This window comes from Zophobas morio, unplaced genomic scaffold (genome assembly GCF_036711695.1).
Source record: "Zophobas morio isolate AGI-343-1 ecotype UQ-CSIRO unplaced genomic scaffold, CSIRO_AGI_Zmor_V1 ptg000049l, whole genome shotgun sequence".
Lineage (NCBI taxonomy): Eukaryota > Metazoa > Arthropoda > Insecta > Coleoptera > Tenebrionidae > Zophobas > Zophobas morio.
The window spans coordinates 388,490-404,323 of NW_026972154.1; the positions used below are offsets into that span (position 1 = coordinate 388,490).

At 33.1% G+C, this 15,834-nt stretch overlaps 1 protein-coding gene and 1 long non-coding RNA gene across 3 annotated transcripts; both read right to left on the minus strand.

Annotated features, from left to right (window-relative positions):
- Window positions 1-212: 212 nt before the first annotated feature.
- On the minus strand, window positions 213-1,242 carry LOC135142651 (protein takeout-like). The gene is made up of 4 exons (XM_064074395.1): window positions 1,099-1,242; window positions 811-1,051; window positions 629-762; window positions 213-580 (listed from the first exon to the last, which is right to left on the minus strand). The coding sequence occupies exons 1-4, from the start codon at window positions 1,160-1,162 to the stop codon at window positions 276-278; spliced, it is 744 nt and encodes a 247-aa protein (XP_063930465.1). The 5' UTR covers window positions 1,163-1,242; the 3' UTR covers window positions 213-275.
- Window positions 1,243-13,426: 12,184 nt separating this feature from the next.
- LOC135142691 (uncharacterized) lies at window positions 13,427-14,367 on the minus strand. 2 transcript variants are annotated; one of them, XR_010282590.1, is made up of 4 exons: window positions 14,300-14,367; window positions 14,012-14,245; window positions 13,826-13,959; window positions 13,427-13,776 (listed from the first exon to the last, which is right to left on the minus strand). It is a non-coding gene; the product is annotated as an uncharacterized LOC135142691 (long non-coding RNA). The 2 variants fall into 2 exon arrangements; XR_010282589.1 differs by having other exon boundaries at window positions 13,826-14,245.
- Window positions 14,368-15,834: the final 1,467 nt, after the last annotated feature.

Sequence of the window (15,834 nt, forward strand, 5' to 3'; positions counted from 1 at the left end):
TCGTAATAACTAATATTTACACTTTATAGCACAACATATTACATACTCATATATTTGTGGTTTGAGTCTGCTTTGATTTTTTTCACAATTACTTTACAAAAATTTTGCTATTTCAAAAGCTTATTTGGAGGCTACTATTTTAATCATGTTGAGAAATTGTGACAAAACATTCAGATTATCTTAAAATTCACGAAAGATTTAAATAATACGACTAATGTGTTATAAGGTATATTGATAATAAACATGATACGACGATGATATGACGTCTCGTGTCGTTACTGTTCTCCAAAGAGATAAACCACAGGAACCCTTGTTAAAAATCTGTCAAAAACAAAAGCAAACATCCTTCCAAAAGCTTCATCGTAACCAGATTTAACATCCTCATAAACCTCAAGTACGTTCTCTTTCAAAATCTTATTAAAGCGACCAGCTGATTCTTGATCACCGTCGAACAAATTTTCAAATTCAAAATCTATAGCCCTCGGTGACGTAGTAAGCTGTTGTTTAATAACGTTGTAGTATTGTCTACCATTCTTCTCGTATTGTCCTAGTGTAAACATAATCTCTATGCGATTATCCTCTAGAAGAATTAAATTAACTCACAGAATAACATTACTTTCAAACTTACGAAAAATTACCCATCCAGGTCCCTTGCCGTAAAAAGAAAACAAGAAAAGTCGCCCATTTACACTGTAATCGAAGACAAATCTGAAATGTGGTACGAGACAGTCTAGTTTCAATGTCTTTGCATTGACATCAAACCTGAAAATCAGTTATTAGTACTATTAATTGCGAAAAGTTAAAACTTACTCCACTTTAGAGCAAGTGGTTTCATTAAACCCTGAAAATTTTAAATTTTTGAAACTTTGTTGCGCGTGCACTATTTGTGAACCAGCATCTATTATCATTGCTGGTAATTCCAGGGGTTCCAAGCTCAACAAACTTACTTCTTTAAAAGGACGGTTCATTTGCTTTATGGCATGTTCAACCGCTTTGGTCAAGCATTGTTGGAAGTCCTTTTGTTTTATGTTACATTTTATAAAACTGGAAGCTGCAAGTTTGGTAATAATTGTTATAATAATGATAATAAAAACTTACGCAATTTAGCTCCGAAAGTCACAAACACCAGGGAGAGACAAACGGATATTGTTGGTAGTTTCATTTTCTTTCTACTAATGAATGGTGAAGAACCTGCTGCTCTTATATACTTATACAGGCGAAAAAGAAACCAAAAAGGAATGAACCAGTTGATGAGGGACAAATATTTATTGTTTTTCGTCCACCTTTTTTTTTAAATGTATTGCGTTTGGATGCAAATACCCTGTTTTGTGTTATCATTATAAGATGCCACTTCAAGATAAAATTTTATGCGGGCAGCCAAAGATCAGGTTAAGTAAATTAAAAAAACAATTCCACTCTCTAGAATTTAATAATATGTCGACTCCCGCTATTATTATTGTTCTCCGAAGAGATAAACAACAAGAACTCTTGCTAACAATCTATCAAAAATAGAAGCAAATATCCTTCCAAACGCTTCGTCGTAACCAGGTTTAATATCTTCATAAACCTGCAGTGCATTGTCCTTCAAGAGCTTTGTAACGCGATCAGCAGTTTCTTCATCACCGTCGAACAAATTTTCTAAATCAAAATGGACATATCTCGCCCTTTTCATATTGTCCTTGCGTAAACGTAAGTTCGTCGTGATTATTACCTAGAATCATCAATTCATACCAGATAATTATATTATCTTCAGACTTACTCAAAATTACCCAAGCAGCTCCTTTTTCATAAGAAGATTAAAAGTACCCATATACTTCGTAGAAGAAAACCACTCTAAAATGTGTGACCATACAATCTAGTTTTAGTGTTATCCCTTTGGTATTAAACCTGAAATTGGCTTAGTATTAATTACGATTGCTAAAAAGTTATGAACTTACTCCACTTTAGAGCAAATGGTTTCATTAAAACCTAAGATTTATATATCTGTATAAACCTGTTTCGTGTGCATTATTTGTGAACCAGCATCTATTATCATTGCTGGTAATTCAAAGGGTTCCAGGCTCAATAAACTCACTTCTTTGAACGGACGGTTCATTTGCTTTATGGCATGTTCAACCGCTTTAGTCAAGCATTGTTGAAAGTCGCTTAGTTTTATGTTACATTTTATAAAACTGCAAGCTGAAAGTTTGGTAGTAATTGTTATAATAATGATAATAAACACTTACGCAATCTAGGTCCGAAAGTGACAAACACCAGGGAAAGACAAACGGATATTGTTGGTAGTTTCATTTTCTTTCCACTAACGAATGACGAAGAACCTGCTCTTATATATACAGGCAAAAAAGAAACCCAGAAGGAATGAACGAGTCGATGAGAGACAAATATTTATTTTTTCTCATTCACCTTTTTCTTTAAATGTATAGCGTTTGGATGCAAATCTCCTGTTTTGTGTTATCATTATAAGATACCATTTTAAGGTAAAATTTTATGCGGACAGCCAAAGATCAAGTTAAGTAAAGTAAAAAATTGGTCTAAAGAGTTTAGACAGTACTTCCCTCGCTGTCGGAAACTTGACGACTGCATGCCTATTGTGTTTTTTTTCTCATTACATTTTTGTAGTGGGAATTTAAAAAAATTGCGATGACGTCATCAACATTTTTGCAAGGACACGTATATCAGTTGGGATAGATGTAGTGTAATACTAAAAATAAAATTATTATATTCTCAAATTTTCGGGAAAATGAATTGGGTCGTTTTGAATATTGATTTGTAATAATCAATAAAATAACGAAACAATTTACTCACGTATACGTATCAGAGGCAACTGAAAATCGTGTATGTATAAACATTCTTAATTTAAGATGACAGGCGTAACAGCATACGTGAGAGTCAAACAGAGAAACTGTAAACAAAACGACCATCGGTTTTATTGCTTCGACTTCCGCTTATTACATAAAACATTGGGTTTTATTTTAATTCTTGACGGTGAAATTCACAATTGGTTGATTATAAACATGTCTATTTCACATTCGCGAAACCAAGTGAGCGCATAAAACAAATGCAGGTCTGTAATGTTAAAGTCGATGTAAATAAGCGTGCTACCCTTATGTTTCAACCGAGTTTTTCCTTTAACAAATTTTGTGTCTACCAAATTGGGTTGGTTGGGATGTAATACTAATAATAAGTGTTGCCTTTAATTTAATCAATAAAATAAATTGACTTCATTAATTTTTTTGAACCACCTCTTAAGAAAATCTAAAAAATATGAATGGAATGATAAATGACAAGTACAAACTCATCATATTTTTTGCATTTTAGATAGGATTTATTCAGCAAAATTTAAAGGTGACGTCATCAATTTTTTTAGGAGGGATGAACAAATACATTTTGAACAAAAGTTTACCATGCTTATAATAATTTTAAAATATTCCCAAGATTTCAAAGCATTCGGTTTTGTAATTCCTGATTAAATCGATAAAATAAATTCACGCCTTCATTAATTTTTTTGAGTCACCCTGCATATGCAAATCCAAAAATATGAATGGAATGATAAATCACAAGTGCAGACTCATCATATTTTGTACATTTTAGATACGATTTATTCGACAAACTTTTGAGCTGACGTCATCAGTTTTTTTTAGAAGATAACCAAATATATTTTGACTAAAAATTTATTATGCTCTTTATAACCTTAAAACATCTGCAAGATTTCAAAGCATTCGGTTTTGTAGTTCCTGATTAAATCAATAAAATAAATTTACGCATTCATTAATTTTTTTGTGTCACCCTGTATATGCAAATCGAAAAAATTTGAATGGAATGATAAATTACAAGAAGAGACTCACCATATTTTGTACATTTTAGATAGGATTTATTCAGCAAAATTTTGTGGTGACGTCATAAATTTTTTAGGGGGGACGACCAAATACGTTTTGATCAAAAATTTACCATGCTTATGATAATTTTAAAATATCTTCAAGATTTCGAAGCATTCGGTTTTGTAGTTCCTGAGTAAATCAGTAAAATAAATTTACGCTTTCATTTATTTTCTTGAATCACCCTGTATATGCAAATCCAAAAAATATGAATGGAGTGATAGATCACAAGTACAGACTGATCATATTTTGTACATTTTAGATATGATTTATTCGGCAAATTTTCGAGCTGACGTCATCAAGTTTTTGGAGGGGATAAGCAAATATATTTTGACTAAACATTTATTATGCTCTTTATAACCTTAAAACATGTGCAAGATGTCAGAGCATTCCGTTTTGTAGTTCCTGATTAAATCAATAAAATATATTTACGCATTCATTAATTTTTTTGAGTCACTCTGTATATGCAAATCCAAAAAATATGAATGGAGTGATAAATGACAAGTACAGGCTCATCATATTTTGTACATTTTAGATATGATTTATTCGGCAAACTTTCGAGCTGACGTCATCAAGTTTTTGGAGGGGATAAGCAAATATATTTTGACTAAACATTTATTATGCTCTTTATGACCTTAAAACATCTGCAAGATTTCAGAGCATTCGGTTTTGTAGTTCCTGATTAAATCAATAAAATATATTTACGCATTCATTAATTTTTTTGAGTCACCCTGTATATGCAATTCCAAAAAATATGAATGGAGTGATAGATCACAAGTACAGACTCATCATTTTTTGTACATTTTAGATATGATTTATTCCACAAACTTTTGAGCTGACGTCATCAATTTTTGGAGGGGATAAGCAAATATTTTTTGACTAAAGATTTATGATGCTCTTTATAGCCTTAAAACATCTGCAACATTTCAAAGCATTCTGGTTAGCAGATTAAAAATAAAATTTCAAAATGTTGTTTTATAATTTTGATTTTTTTTCCAAAAATCTGGACGTTTCGGGTGAAAAGTCGATTCAGAGTTGTAAACTACACGTGTAGGACTATGTTATTTTATACAATTGAAAACCCATTTACTATGTACAATTTTGAAGTGACGTCATCGCATTAGTAGTGGGGATGATTAGACAAATTTTGGTTAGCGTTTTACCATCTACATGATATTCTTAATACGAGTATAAGCACAAAATTTCACAACAATCGGTCGAGTACTTTCGGAGATTATCTGTCTAATAAAAATCCGGGACGGCAGACGGACAGACAGACGGACGGACAGACGGACAGACGGACAGACAGACGGAAATGGGAGACCTATTTCTTCGTCTTCTAGGGGTCATGAAAGATCGAGAAAACGTAAAAGTAGAGAGTCGGCCGACGGACTCGATTACAATACTTCCTTTGCTTACGCTTGGGAAGTAAAAAATAAATTCTACTCTCTGGAATTTAATAATATGTCGACTCCCGCTATTATGATTGTTCTCCGAAGAGATAAACAACAGGAACTCACTTGTTTGTTAAAAATCTATCAAAAATAGATTACCGTTCTTTTCATATTGTCCTTGCGTAAACCTAAGTTCCACGTGATTATTACCTAGAATCATCAATTCATGCCAGATAATTACATGATCTTCAAACTTACTCAAAATTACCCAAGCATCTCCTTTTCCATAAGAAGATAAAAAGTACCCGTATGCTTCGTATACGAAAACGGCTCTAAAATGAGGGACCATACAATCTAGTTTTAGTGTTATCCCTTTGGTATTAAACCTGGGATTTAAAATGTGGCACGATACAAACGAGCGTCAATGTTCTTGTTTTGACATCATACCTGGAAATTGCTTAGTAGGTATTAATTGCGATTATCGAAAAATTATAAACTTACGCCACTTTAGAGCAAGTGGTTTCATTAAAACCTTAGATTTTTATATTTTTGTAAACCTGTTTCGTGTGCATTATTTGAGTTCCAGCGTCTATTATCAGCGATGGTATCTCCAGAGGTTCTATTTTCAACAAACCCACTTCTTTGAAGGAACGATTCGTTTTCTTTAAACCACGTTGATTAGGCAGTGTTGGAAGTCGCCTCGTTTTGGCTCACATTTTATAAAACTAGCAGCTGAAATTTTAGGTAGTGAAAAAATGATAATGCTTATAATAGATGTGATAAAAACTTACGCAGTTGGGCCGCATGGTTGACCAAGATCAAATAAAGAAAAGTGGATATTGTTCGTGGTTTCATTGTTTTTAAAGTAACGAAGTCTGAAGAACTTGTTTGTCATATAAAGGAAACCAAGATAAGTCGCTGAACCAAAGTTTTTTCGTTCACTTTTTTCTTGACTACCTGTGCTGCGGCTTGATGTACATATTCTATTTATCTTTGGTGGTGGTTTAACTACTACATTGATAAACGATAACAACTTTGTCGAAAAAAAGCAGTGTTCGCGATTTGATAAATCCTAGTACGACATCAGTTATGAAGTCCCTAGGTTGTGTGATCCGTTACTCTAGACAAATGGATGATATTGTTGCCCTGAAAATTCTTTATTTTGCTTTTGAAGGGTCTCGACTCGAATATGCATCTAGGATTTGGAATCCCACTTACATAACACACATGTCTAGAATAGAAAGTATCCAGAGGCGATTTCTTAAGGGTGCCCAGTAGCAGACGGGAAAATGAGCTAAATAGAATTTCATTTTACGGGTATAATTTCAACTTTGAAAAAAAATCGACATTTCAATTGATACATTATGTCTAAATCTCTGGGGCAGACACAATATTTTTTAAAATAAGTGATTGTTTAGTGTTTAATTAATCGTTCATTCTTCGAAGGAATTTGCATTTTTTGGCGAGGAGAGAGCATTCCTCGCTTCAACTTTTATATCAGTGCAAAGACAACATTGAGCTCTATGGGGAAGACCCGGTCATTTTTGTTCAAAATTTATGTTTATCAAAATATTTGCTTTTTAAAAAAATACAGACTAATGAAAATAAAGTGAAACTAGGCAACCCTATTTACAAAGTTTTCCGTTTCAATAAATGGGTGAGTTTTACACAGCAGGGAGCCTTGCCGACCGACCCTTCCAGGTAATCAGTCTAGGTACTTTAGGTCATAAAACTCATAAATACTCTTAGCTGACCAATGTTGTTGAAACTCTTTTACAAGTCGACTTCTCTCATTGCTGACATAATTTGATTTAAAAGTATGCAAATTTTTATAATTTTATATATTCTACTAAAATATTTTCTTTGAAAAAATTATTCAAATATTTTTCATTAATCTGTCATTTTATATACTAATCAATACACAAAACTGACAAGATTTAGATTCTCATCACTTCACTAACCACTTATTTACCTGAACAATCATATTTATTTAAATGTAATTTTTTTATACACTTTTCCGCACCCCCTGTGAGGTAGAGTATTATAGGCACGTTTTTTACGTGATATCTCCAGTAAACCTATTCTAATATTACTATTTATTCCTGTGTCTGTTTATACTAGATGGGCAAAACATTTATATGAACTACACATCACGCGAATGCAAATAAAAAATTTTAATTGTACAATTTGTCTAATGGGTTGACTTGTTTAATAACGAGAATCTACTCTCTCCGGAAGTAAGACATATAAATAAAATTTTTCTAGGGCTCTATCATATTATTTTCCCAAAATTTATCATCTCGTTGAATTAAGCATTATTTAAATTGGACATTTTATATATTTCTACGATAGCGTTTTTGTTTATTAAGCCGTCTGGCGATGCCGCTATAAATGTACAAACCGCATTGTCTTATTGTCAGTTTGGTGTTACTGCAAAGTGCTTCAGTTGCCCTTGCTTCATTTTCTATGCAAAGATTTTGGGAGAGTACATGCTGAACTAGATTTGCAGGGATGTAAAATGTTTTTCACAGTACAGTAGGATTAGCCTTGTTAGTTGTTCTCTCATTTTGCAAATTTTACCAAAATAACGTTCGGTTAGTCTAAAGGATTTTTCTGCGCACCATTCTGGATTATTGCGTTCGCCAATTGTGTTTTGTTCGATTAAAAAGACATCAACGTTTGAAAGTTTTTTGAGAAATACTTTTTGCGCTGTGACATATCAGGTATTTCAACTGCCTCGTTGGATATATCGTCGCCCGAGAACTTGTGTGATTCACAGACCGGAGCGCGCTCAGGCCAATGTCGACTCTATAAGCCTCAAGAAATTCTGCGGGAAATAGTTATTATTTAGATGCTTTTGTTTACACACATCTCACATGTTTCACTCGATTTTGACATGCAACTATTTTTTTGTTTAACTAAGAATTAATACTTTCATTGCGTTTGATACTAACGTCCTAAATTAGCAATACTAGTGGAACAGTAATCATGCAATAGATTTTTTTGGGAAAGTACAGTTATTTTTATGTTTTAGCAGCAATGTGTTTTATTTTCTATTAATTTTTACATATTTTTAGACACAATTTTGGTAGTTATTTTTTACTTTTATTTTTAGCAATAATAAATAGCCCAAACATGAAAAAATAAAAAAAAATTAAAATTGGAAAATCTAAAATTTAGAAATCGAGAAATTGAACAATCGTATAATTGAAAAATCGAAACATGGAAAAACTGGAAAATCGAAAAATTAAAAAAAATGGAAAATCAGAAATTTAATGAATTCCGAAAATTGAAAAACTGCAATATGCATAGAAGAACTGAAAACTCCAGAAATCGAAAAATCTAGAATTTTAAAAATTGAAAAATTAAAATATCGAAAAGTTGAAAAATTGCAAAATCGTATTAGTGAAACATCGGACAATTGAGAAATCGAAAAATAAAAAGATGGAAAAATTGATAATGTCAAAAATTAAAATACTGAAAAATTGAAACATCAAAAGTTGAAAAATCGAAAAACCGAAAAGCCGAAAAAACTCAGTAATGTATTTATAAACCACAAGTTCAGGATTATGCTACTAAAAAATTGATAACGTCATCTCAAAATTTTGCTGAATAAATTCTACTAAAAATGTGCAAAATATGATGAGTTTTTACTTGTAATTTATCATTGCATTCATATTTTTGACGTGACAACGTCTTATAAATCGATGGAGCCGGCTGCACGCACGAAAAAGCATGACTCATGCGGCGTTACCTCGCTCTGGCGCGTTCCATGTAAGGCTTGAAGTGCAAGCGAGAACGCGGAACGAGCGACAAAGAGGCACAATCGGCCTTCGCGTTCGGCAGCGTTCGCCATCCGTCTCTCTCCTACTTGAGTGAGCGATGCGTCTGCGTGGACAGCTGCTATATTATAGTACATTCACATGTTTTGGTCGAGTATCAAGTGCAGTGAAAAGTGAATGTAGTGTCAATTTTTTCAAGACACATTAAACTAAAAAAATTGACATAATTGTATTTATGCGTATAAATAAATCTAACTTGATCAATTTCATTGTGATTTCTAATTACCTCCTTCTCTATATACATACAAATCTATTAAACAAATGAAATTAAAATTTTCTTTTGAAAAATGCTACCAATCCATCAGTATTTTCTTAAGACGATGTCACGTTCAACTATCGTCAGTAAACCGACTTTACAGCAACCGATTTTTTTTTTTTAGATTTACTTATATACCTAGGTGGCTCAAAACAATTAATGAATGAGTCAATTTATTCTATTGATTAAATCAGTCTCGACTCACTCCATTTTCCCAGAAATTTTTGGAATACTGTTATTTTTAGTCTAATCCACATTGATTTACGTGTCCTTGCAAAATGTTGATGATTTCATCACAAAATTGTGTACCTAAAGTTTTTTAACTCGAAAATGCTGGATATGTTTCATTGTATTTTAGGTGCGAGGGAAGTTCTGTCGAAACAACTTTCCACCAATTTTTTTTGCTGTTATATTTGAACATAAACAGTTTATTTTATATATTTTTAAAACATTATAAAGAAAATAAAAAGTTGTGTTAGACTGAACCTTGTGGGTTTCTCAATCTATTTTCCGCAGCATTTTAAACTTTCAACTCAATTTCTTTCAAAATACATACAAATGGATTTCGATGGTTATTTCCCTGTACTCTTCATCTGAAAATAAATAAGCTTATCTGGTGTTGTTTACCGATTTGCATTTTATGACGGACTCCCTACAGTGACCATAATCTCTCCTCTCTTGGGTGGCTACCTGCCGTGGATCGGTACTTTGGGTTGCATAGTTACAAAAAATAATTCTTCTCACTGAAACCGATTTTGCGGGCAACGACTGGGGACCCTTAAGGGTCCTTTGCAGTCAGAAAATATTTGAGTTTCAAGAAAGTTAGACAACCCACTTTACACAGATCTGACAACTGTCGGTCAGGTAATTAGAAGGACCAGAGTAGTAAAACTGTCAGACCCGAAAATGATTTATTGCTGTCATTGTATCCAGGGAACTAATTTAAATATGTTTCTGTGCAAAAAGTGGTGCGGAAAATCGTTTCTTTATTTGGTGGTAACTAAATAATCGAAGTTCTCCAAAATCTCTGTTATAAATTTTGAAATAATAACATAAGTAATTTATTTCTAAATAAATTAAATTTTGGTAAGGATTTTTTTTTACTTTATTCTAATAGGCATCTTGCACGTTTTTGAGTAAAGCCAGAAAATGATTCAGCAGAACTCATAAAACAAGGGTATTGTTGTAAAAAGTGCATGGGATTAATATTTAAATCAGGCGCACTTTTGGGCGTGACGTCATAAGCCATACATTGTTGCCAAGTCGAAGATGTTTCCGTATTAATATAGGGACTTTTTATGGTCGGCTGTACTGTCAAGTGCGGCTCTGCCAAAAAACAGCGTTGAACAAATAGCGCGCGATTAAAAAACTGCGACAAAACAGAGCCGAGACAAAAAAGCGCTGTAAAAAATGGCGTAGGACAATATCATTTAGAGTCTAAAGGGCGCTAAGACAAATTAGCACGCGACAGTTACCTATTAATTGTATTATGTCTTATTACTATTAGGCATATAAAACACGTCATAACAGGGTAAACAAACGAAAATGATGTCCTAATGTGAATATTAATATGAATATTGACGTAAATGTTAAAAATTACCTTTACTAGCCCAATAAGACGTCTCAAAACGGTAATACTATAGCCTCATAATAGATCGGTTATGAATAAACCACACAAAATCAACTCAACTTTAATTCAGAACTAGAAACAGACTATTCAAAAATTAAACAAACAATAAACGATTAAAGCGATAAGTTTAACGCCACAGATTTCAAATAGTTTTCCACATTTGCAAATGAGTACTCCGAAACCAATACTTTCAACAGCTTTCTCAGCTGAACATATATATTTACAGTTGGCCGATTCCCGATCTGTACCTCGCCATATGCATTTCTGTAGCACTTTGTTTCCTGTCTAATAAGCTTATAGATTTGAGGGTGTTGGCAATCCAAAGAGTGTTTGAAAGAGTCGTGCCAAGCTTCTAACTAGTTGTTCGTTCTTGGTAGGTCCGTTAACATTCGATCAAACATATTCCAGATGTTGATATCGTACCTAGGCCTCAAATTATGCATTCGTTTTCCGATGTAAGTTTTCTCCCAATATTCTACTAAAAGTAGCAGTTCATGAGGAAAATTTTCATCGATAATCTCCAACGCAGACTACACGTCCCTTTCAGGTACAAATGCGATGGCAAGCAACATCTTACATCCTATTCTGACTTCGCTGTTGTTCCGTTAGATGGGTTATGGCTGAATTTTTCGCCATGATCTTTTTTGGTGTATACAAAAAAATTACAAATATCTCGCTGAGTTATTCGCAGCTGACCCTGTATCTGATACATATAGGGATGTTTTAATTTCAATTCTATAATGCCTTTTTTGTTTATGAATAAATACAGAATTACTTTTTTTTCTATTCCTTCTCGAACAGTAATCTCGCGTGCTGCGTATGGGCATTTTACTTCAAGTAGTTCTGTATCTCCTATCAAGCCGTCTGGTGACGCAGCGAGGTATGGATATTCATTGTCGACAAAAGAACGGTTCGTTCATATGTTCTTCCATATTCCAATGATTTGGTGGTCAAGCCAGACGAATATAGGATTGCTTTTACTGCATTGGCTGTGGATGTCAATTTCCTCATTCGGCACACTTTGCCAAAATTACTAGCGGTAAGTCGCACAGACTTTTCTTTGTACCAAATAGGACTGAGAGCTTGGTTTCGTGTTTTTCTTTCAATTTCTTCAACATTACAATTTTGAAATTGGTTTTTTATAAAATCTCTTTTGAGTTTTTCGAGATCTTCTACATTTTGATCTTCGACAAAATCAACATCGTCGCCCCCGTAATCTTTGTCGCAATCCATTACTGTTTTTTTTATATTTTGCTTTATTTGTTTTTTTCTTTTTTTTTTTTTAGAACGATTAGTCTAAAATTGTTGGGTATATTCAGCTTTGATATTATTTTCTCTTTGCAAAGAAAGTACAAATGGATACTTATTAAAATTTAGAGCAGCCACATAGCCACCAGAAAGAGAAAAATTTATTCTCTCTATTAATAGCATTTGCTTGCTTGTGTTCATAGGGCCAATTATTTTAAAATAAATTCTACTTACTGTCGTTTTTTCCAACGTTGCTTTGCCAAAGCCGTCTTACTTTTTCTTCGAACACCACAAGTTTTGTGCACTTTGCTATGAATTCCCATTTTTTTAACAGAAGTAAAACAATCAAACTATTTCAAATATCAGTAAAATCTAAACACTCTCGCCAGAACGACTCTGATAAACTAATGCAAATTTTGTTCATTTACAATTTTACTAGTACGGTCAGGGCACTTAGATCAGGTAAAATTTTCCTTTTTAGGGAGAACCCAAAATTCGTCCATTGTCTCCGGGTATTTGCACCCTCATAAATCATATTGCACTACTGCCGTGAGTAAAATTTTTGCAATGTTGGTTGCCTACTTTTGTAATTAAAAAAATGTTAATTACCGGTTCTTCATTGACAAAAATATAAAATTAATTTATCACCTGTGTAGATTTTACTCATATAACCAAATGTGTGAAAGCTGAATTCTGAAATATTACTATTTTTACTGACAGCCCGAAAAATCGATTTTACATTTTTTCCAATTTAAAGAAAAATCATGTTTGTTGGCAAAAAATAATTTAACTCCTGCTTAGAGCTTTACAAGTTGCGTTAAATGTGTTAATTTCGCTTTTTCATATTTAAAAATAAAGCCGTAATCTCACATGAAAATTTATATAGAAACATAGAATACGCACATCCACTGCAGAGGAGCCTTAAGTACAATTTGTATTTTTCTTGTAGACACCACAGTGTGGAATCCGTGGAAGATAAAATCCGCTCTGCAACCTTCATTGCATTCCTGCATACACAAAATTGTCCAGAAATTTTGAAGATGAGTGAGAAAAAAACCGGTGAACGATTTTCATTATTTGTTTGTATTTTGGGTGATGTAACCTCATTCTTCTCAATTTAAATGCGGACTTCTTTTTTATTTTTTTGTCGACAACCCAAATACTTAACGTAACAATTACCGTTTTTATTTTTGCTAGTTTTATTGGTAACAAACGACATTCTTTGACAGAGCATTTTATATCATTCCAACTGATTTCAGCCGAAGATATCAAAAACAGGCACATTCTCCAAAATCTTTTCCAAAAGCTTCTTCATAACCAGGTCTAAGATCACCAAATAATTCGATGACATTTTCTTTTAGTAAATTTAGCATACGATTAGCTAATTCTTCATCACCATCAAACAAATTTTGAAGATTAAAGTCAGTGTCTCTGGGCTGCATGCCCAGTTGTTGGTGAAGGATATTAAAATATTGTTTACCCTTCTTTTCGTATTCTCCTAATTTAAAAGTAAGCCCAAGGTGATTGTCGCCTGGAATTATTTTCGGTTAGTTGCTGCTTAGAAAAAATATTAAACTTACGGAAAATAACTCATCCCGTTCCGTTTCCATAAATAGACACCAGCATAACTTGCCCGTGTACCTCGTAATTGAAGTCCAGTCGAAAATTTGGGACGACGCAGTTCAAGTTTAGTGTTTTATCGTTATAATTAAAGCTGTCAAAAATGAATAGTAGTAACTGTGACTAACACAAAGCTACCAACTCACTCGGCTTTGGAACAAGAAGTTTCATTAAAACCCGACACTCTCAGATTTTGATAACTGTGTTTAGCAGTAACATACTTAGAACCGGAGTCTATATAGTCAAGGATGGTATTACTAAAGGATGTAGACTTACTAAACCTAGTGCTTTTATGGAACGATACATCTGCCTTATTGCACTTTCGACAGCTTTCGGCAAACACAGATCGGAGGAAGTTTCACGTTACATTTTATAAAACCCTGGAATTTTAAAGTTTTTCAGGATGACATTAATTGTGATCATACAAGTCTTACGCAATTTGGCCTCGAAACTAACGACTATCAAGGACGCGTAGTGTTACTACAAAAAGCTTCATTTTGTTCTGTTAGAAGAGTGATTTGAAAAATTATTTGCGACATATATATACATTCACCGATAAACCAGTTATTATTAATTATTATAGGAGCTATTTTGCATAACGTTGTCGCCTACATCTAGTTGTTTACCTTTACGTAAGAGGATTTTGGTTCGATGTGTATCAATTACAGTCTTTTTTTATTTTATTTTCTGCATAGTTTGAACCATTTTGTCTGTTTCACCGTTACTGGTGGAAAGAGATATCTTTTGCTGACAGAAACAATAACTTTGCAGTTTTTATTATCTTTTAACAGATTGTTAACCAAAGATATTTTTTTATTTTATTTTATTTATTTTTATTGTTACTGATTTATCTGATGTAGATTAAATTAATTTGTACCCCTTCTGGGAATATTATTAAGCCTGTAAGGCAAATAATAAATTAATACTATAGCAAAAATTCAAGAACCATGGAACGCTACGGTGTAAAATATATATTTTTTTTTTCATAGGTTGGAACATCAACTGTGGCGAAAATTTTATCAACAGGGGACTATATTTAAAAACATCACTATCTGGAAAGCGATATTCTAGGGAACAGTTGGAATTTAAGGGAGGGCGAACCACATTATACAAAATTCTTAAGTCAATGGGTTATAAGCACAGGGAAGTAGATGGTCGCAAAATTCTATGTGAACAAAAACATGTCGTTGCAGGCAAAATTACTTTTTTTGACAACATATTTACAATTTCTAAATTCTTGTGAAAATTTGACTTTCGTGTATTTGGATGAAACATGGATCTATCAAAATGGTTCGTCCATTCGTCGCTGGGTGCACGATACTGATCTAAAAAGCAATCCCACCAAAATTAAAAGTGAAGGATCAAGGTTCCACGCGGGTTGTTCAACTGGGTTTTTGGATGGTTGTAACAATTTTTTAAATTAAAAAAATAACGATAGAGACTATCATAAAACGATGGACGGGACAATTTTTCAAAATTGGGTGGTTAATCAGCTCATTCCTGCTTTGGCAAAGTTGAACCAAAAATGTATGGTGGTTTTAGACAATGCACCGTATCATTCGGTTCAGTTGTATAAACCACCCACTTTTTCTAGTAAAAAATGTGAAATGCAGGAATGGATCTTTAAACATAGTGCTGAATTTGACGAAAAATTTTCGAAGAAACAGTTGTGGGATTTAATTAAACCCTTCAGAAACGATAGAAAAAAAAGATATTTGGTAGACGAGACATTAAGAAAAAGTAGCCATGAAGTTCTTAGATTACCTCCATACCATTGTCAATATAATCCAATTGAAATGGCGTGGGGATTTTGTAAGAACTATTACAACAAGCATATAAATTCTCAACCTTCATTAAAAAATAGGGTGGAGAATTTATGACTTGAGGCGCTTTCTAAATGTACTTCAACCATGTGGCAAAATTTTTGTAAACATTGTGAAAAACTTATTTTGGCAGATTGGGAAAAAAA

Bases quoted from the DNA above. Each gene is read 5' to 3' on its own strand.
- LOC135142651 (XM_064074395.1), bottom strand. From the start codon at position 1,162: ATGAAACTACCAACAATATCCGTTTGTCTCTCCCTGGTGTTTGTGACT. The intron at 1,052-1,098 runs GTAAGTTTTTAT...CCAAACTTGCAG, and splicing joins GACTTTCGGAGCTAAATTGC to CTTCCAGTTTTATAAAATGT. The intron at 581-628 runs GTAAGTTTGAAA...TAATTCTTCTAG, and splicing joins ACCTGGATGGGTAATTTTTC to AGGATAATCGCATAGAGATT.